The 1956-nt window shown below is 60.0% G+C and overlaps 1 protein-coding gene across 1 annotated transcript in view; it reads right to left on the bottom strand.

Annotated features, from left to right (window-relative positions):
- The window catches only part of FNBP4 (formin binding protein 4), a gene marked incomplete at its 5' end in the record, with an annotated part of 11839 nt that overhangs the window by 1353 nt on the left and 8530 nt on the right, over positions 1 to 1956 (bottom strand). Inside the window, 3 exons of the mRNA XM_009892461.1 lie at positions 1 to 161; positions 540 to 718; positions 1706 to 1839. Coding sequence (XP_009890763.1) covers positions 1 to 161; positions 540 to 718; positions 1706 to 1839 — 474 coding nt within the window. The remainder of the gene's footprint in view (positions 162 to 539; positions 719 to 1705; positions 1840 to 1956) is intronic.

The following is a 1956-nucleotide window of genomic DNA, read 5'->3' on the forward strand; positions in this document are numbered from 1 at the left end:
CGGGGGCGAGTCCGGTGGAGGCGGAGGCGGCGGAGGCATTTCCAAAGGCAAGGGAGGTTGGAGGACCGGGACAGAGGACTGAAGCAGAGTCCAAAATGGAGTGAGCGGCATGAGAGACGTAGCAGGAACTTGGCCTGAGAAGGATTCTTTACAAAGGGAGCCTGAAGAATACATATTGACACAGGCTTGAAAACCCACGCTCCGGACCGCGCTGCCTGCTCCTGCCTGCTGCCTCCCTGCCAGGGCCCTGCCTGGGAGCGGGCAGGCAGAGCTCAGGCCACGGGCTCGACCGACGAGCTGCACGCCGCCTTCCCTGGCACCGCTGTGACACCTAAAACCGATGGGGACAGCCGGGACGCGGGAGCAGAGCTCGTCCCGGCTTCGCTAAAGCCACCGCCGGGTGCCTGGGGAGAGGGGCCAGCGCCACCCCGTACTGCTCTGGCGCTCAGCGGGACTCCGCAACACCCCGCTGCGGGGCCGGGACCCCGCAACCGCACCGACTTCCCCCCCCCGGCCCCGTTCCTGCCCCCGCGCTGTACCTGCAGAGCGCTCGGCGGAGTCCTCGGCGCGCTCTCCTTTGTCTTTTGGAGGTGGTTTAGGAGGACCGTCGGCTTTTCTGTCGGTGGTCCGCTGTCCCTCCTCTTCGTCCTCCCCGTCGGGGAACTCCCATTGCGACTCTCCTGAGCGCTCGTTAACATAGAAATAGCGTCTATGCTCCCTAAATCACAAGAAAGAGAAAGAGGCTTTAGATTCCCTTCCCCGCCACCGACACTCCGAGGCGGGCCTGCCCACGACAGCGGTGCGCTCTCGCAGGGAAGACCCTCTGCGGCAGGGCTGCCGCTCTCCCAAACGCAACAAACAACTTTGAGGACAGAGGCAAGGAGAAGGCCGGAGCCGATTTCGCTCAAAGCTATTTGCATTGCCGGCTGCGTGAACGTCGCCCTGAGCCCCCCGCTCCGAGGGAGGGGAGGGCTGAGAAAGCAGGCCAGCGTGCAGCAGAGCGACGTCTCGCTAACAGCGGGACTTTCAGCCGCCACCTTGGCTGAAAGTCGCCCTCCGAGAAGAGGCACCGGGGGAACAGCCCAATGGAGAGAAGCGGCTGCCCCCCTACCCCGTGGTGCGCGGAGGTCGCTTTTATGATATACTCTTGGTGTCAAACACACAGTGAATGCTAGAGAGAGGGAGCGGATTCTGGGAGCTGAAAAACAAAAGAGCAAAGATTTCAAACAAAGGAAAATTAATCAAGAAAGCCAAATAGACAAAGAAATGTTTGGGTCTGACCTGCTGGCAGGAGACAGAAATCTTGTTCTTCGTTCCGTCGATGAGTTGTAGTTTGTCCTTTGTCAGAGCTGTTGGTCAGAAGAGGTGATCCAGAGATCCTGCAAAGTTCACAGAGCTCTCGCATGCGCGACCCCCCAGGCCCGCCCTCCACAGCGCTTTACACTCGCGAGAGTGAAAACCAGCTCTGTCCGATCAGGGAATCAGCTCCGTCTCAAAGCACTGAGCACTCCGTTTGGATCCTCCAGTTTGGTGGCTGGCCCAAACTCTGCGAGTGCCGGATGTTTTTCTCTGCCTGCCCAGCACTGCTAACAGAAGCTGCTCTCAGTCTCCCAGAGGGACGGCGCCACGTCGTCGGGTGGTGATGGTCACAAATCATGTCTGAGATGTCAGAGATGAAAGGTGAGAAAGGTAGGAGAGCGCGTACCTGTCCCAGTGGCAGGACCAGCCTTTAGGGGTGGCGTTTATTTCGTATTGTTTTAGCTGTTCGGCTGCGTCTTGGAGTTTGCGTTTGAGGTAGTTTCCATTGAGAGCACCTTCTCGCCAGTCTGCAATGCGGGTCTAGAGGGCAAGAACCGGGGGAAGCTGTTGAGGGAGGCTGCAAGCGGCCCTCGGGACAGGACTCGAGGTCCGGGAGGTTCCCTTACAGCAACGGGACTCGGGGGGGCCGGGAGGGAG

Source organism: Charadrius vociferus, unplaced genomic scaffold (genome assembly GCF_000708025.1).
Source record: "Charadrius vociferus isolate BGI_N301 unplaced genomic scaffold, ASM70802v2 scaffold1039, whole genome shotgun sequence".
Lineage (NCBI taxonomy): Eukaryota > Metazoa > Chordata > Aves > Charadriiformes > Charadriidae > Charadrius > Charadrius vociferus.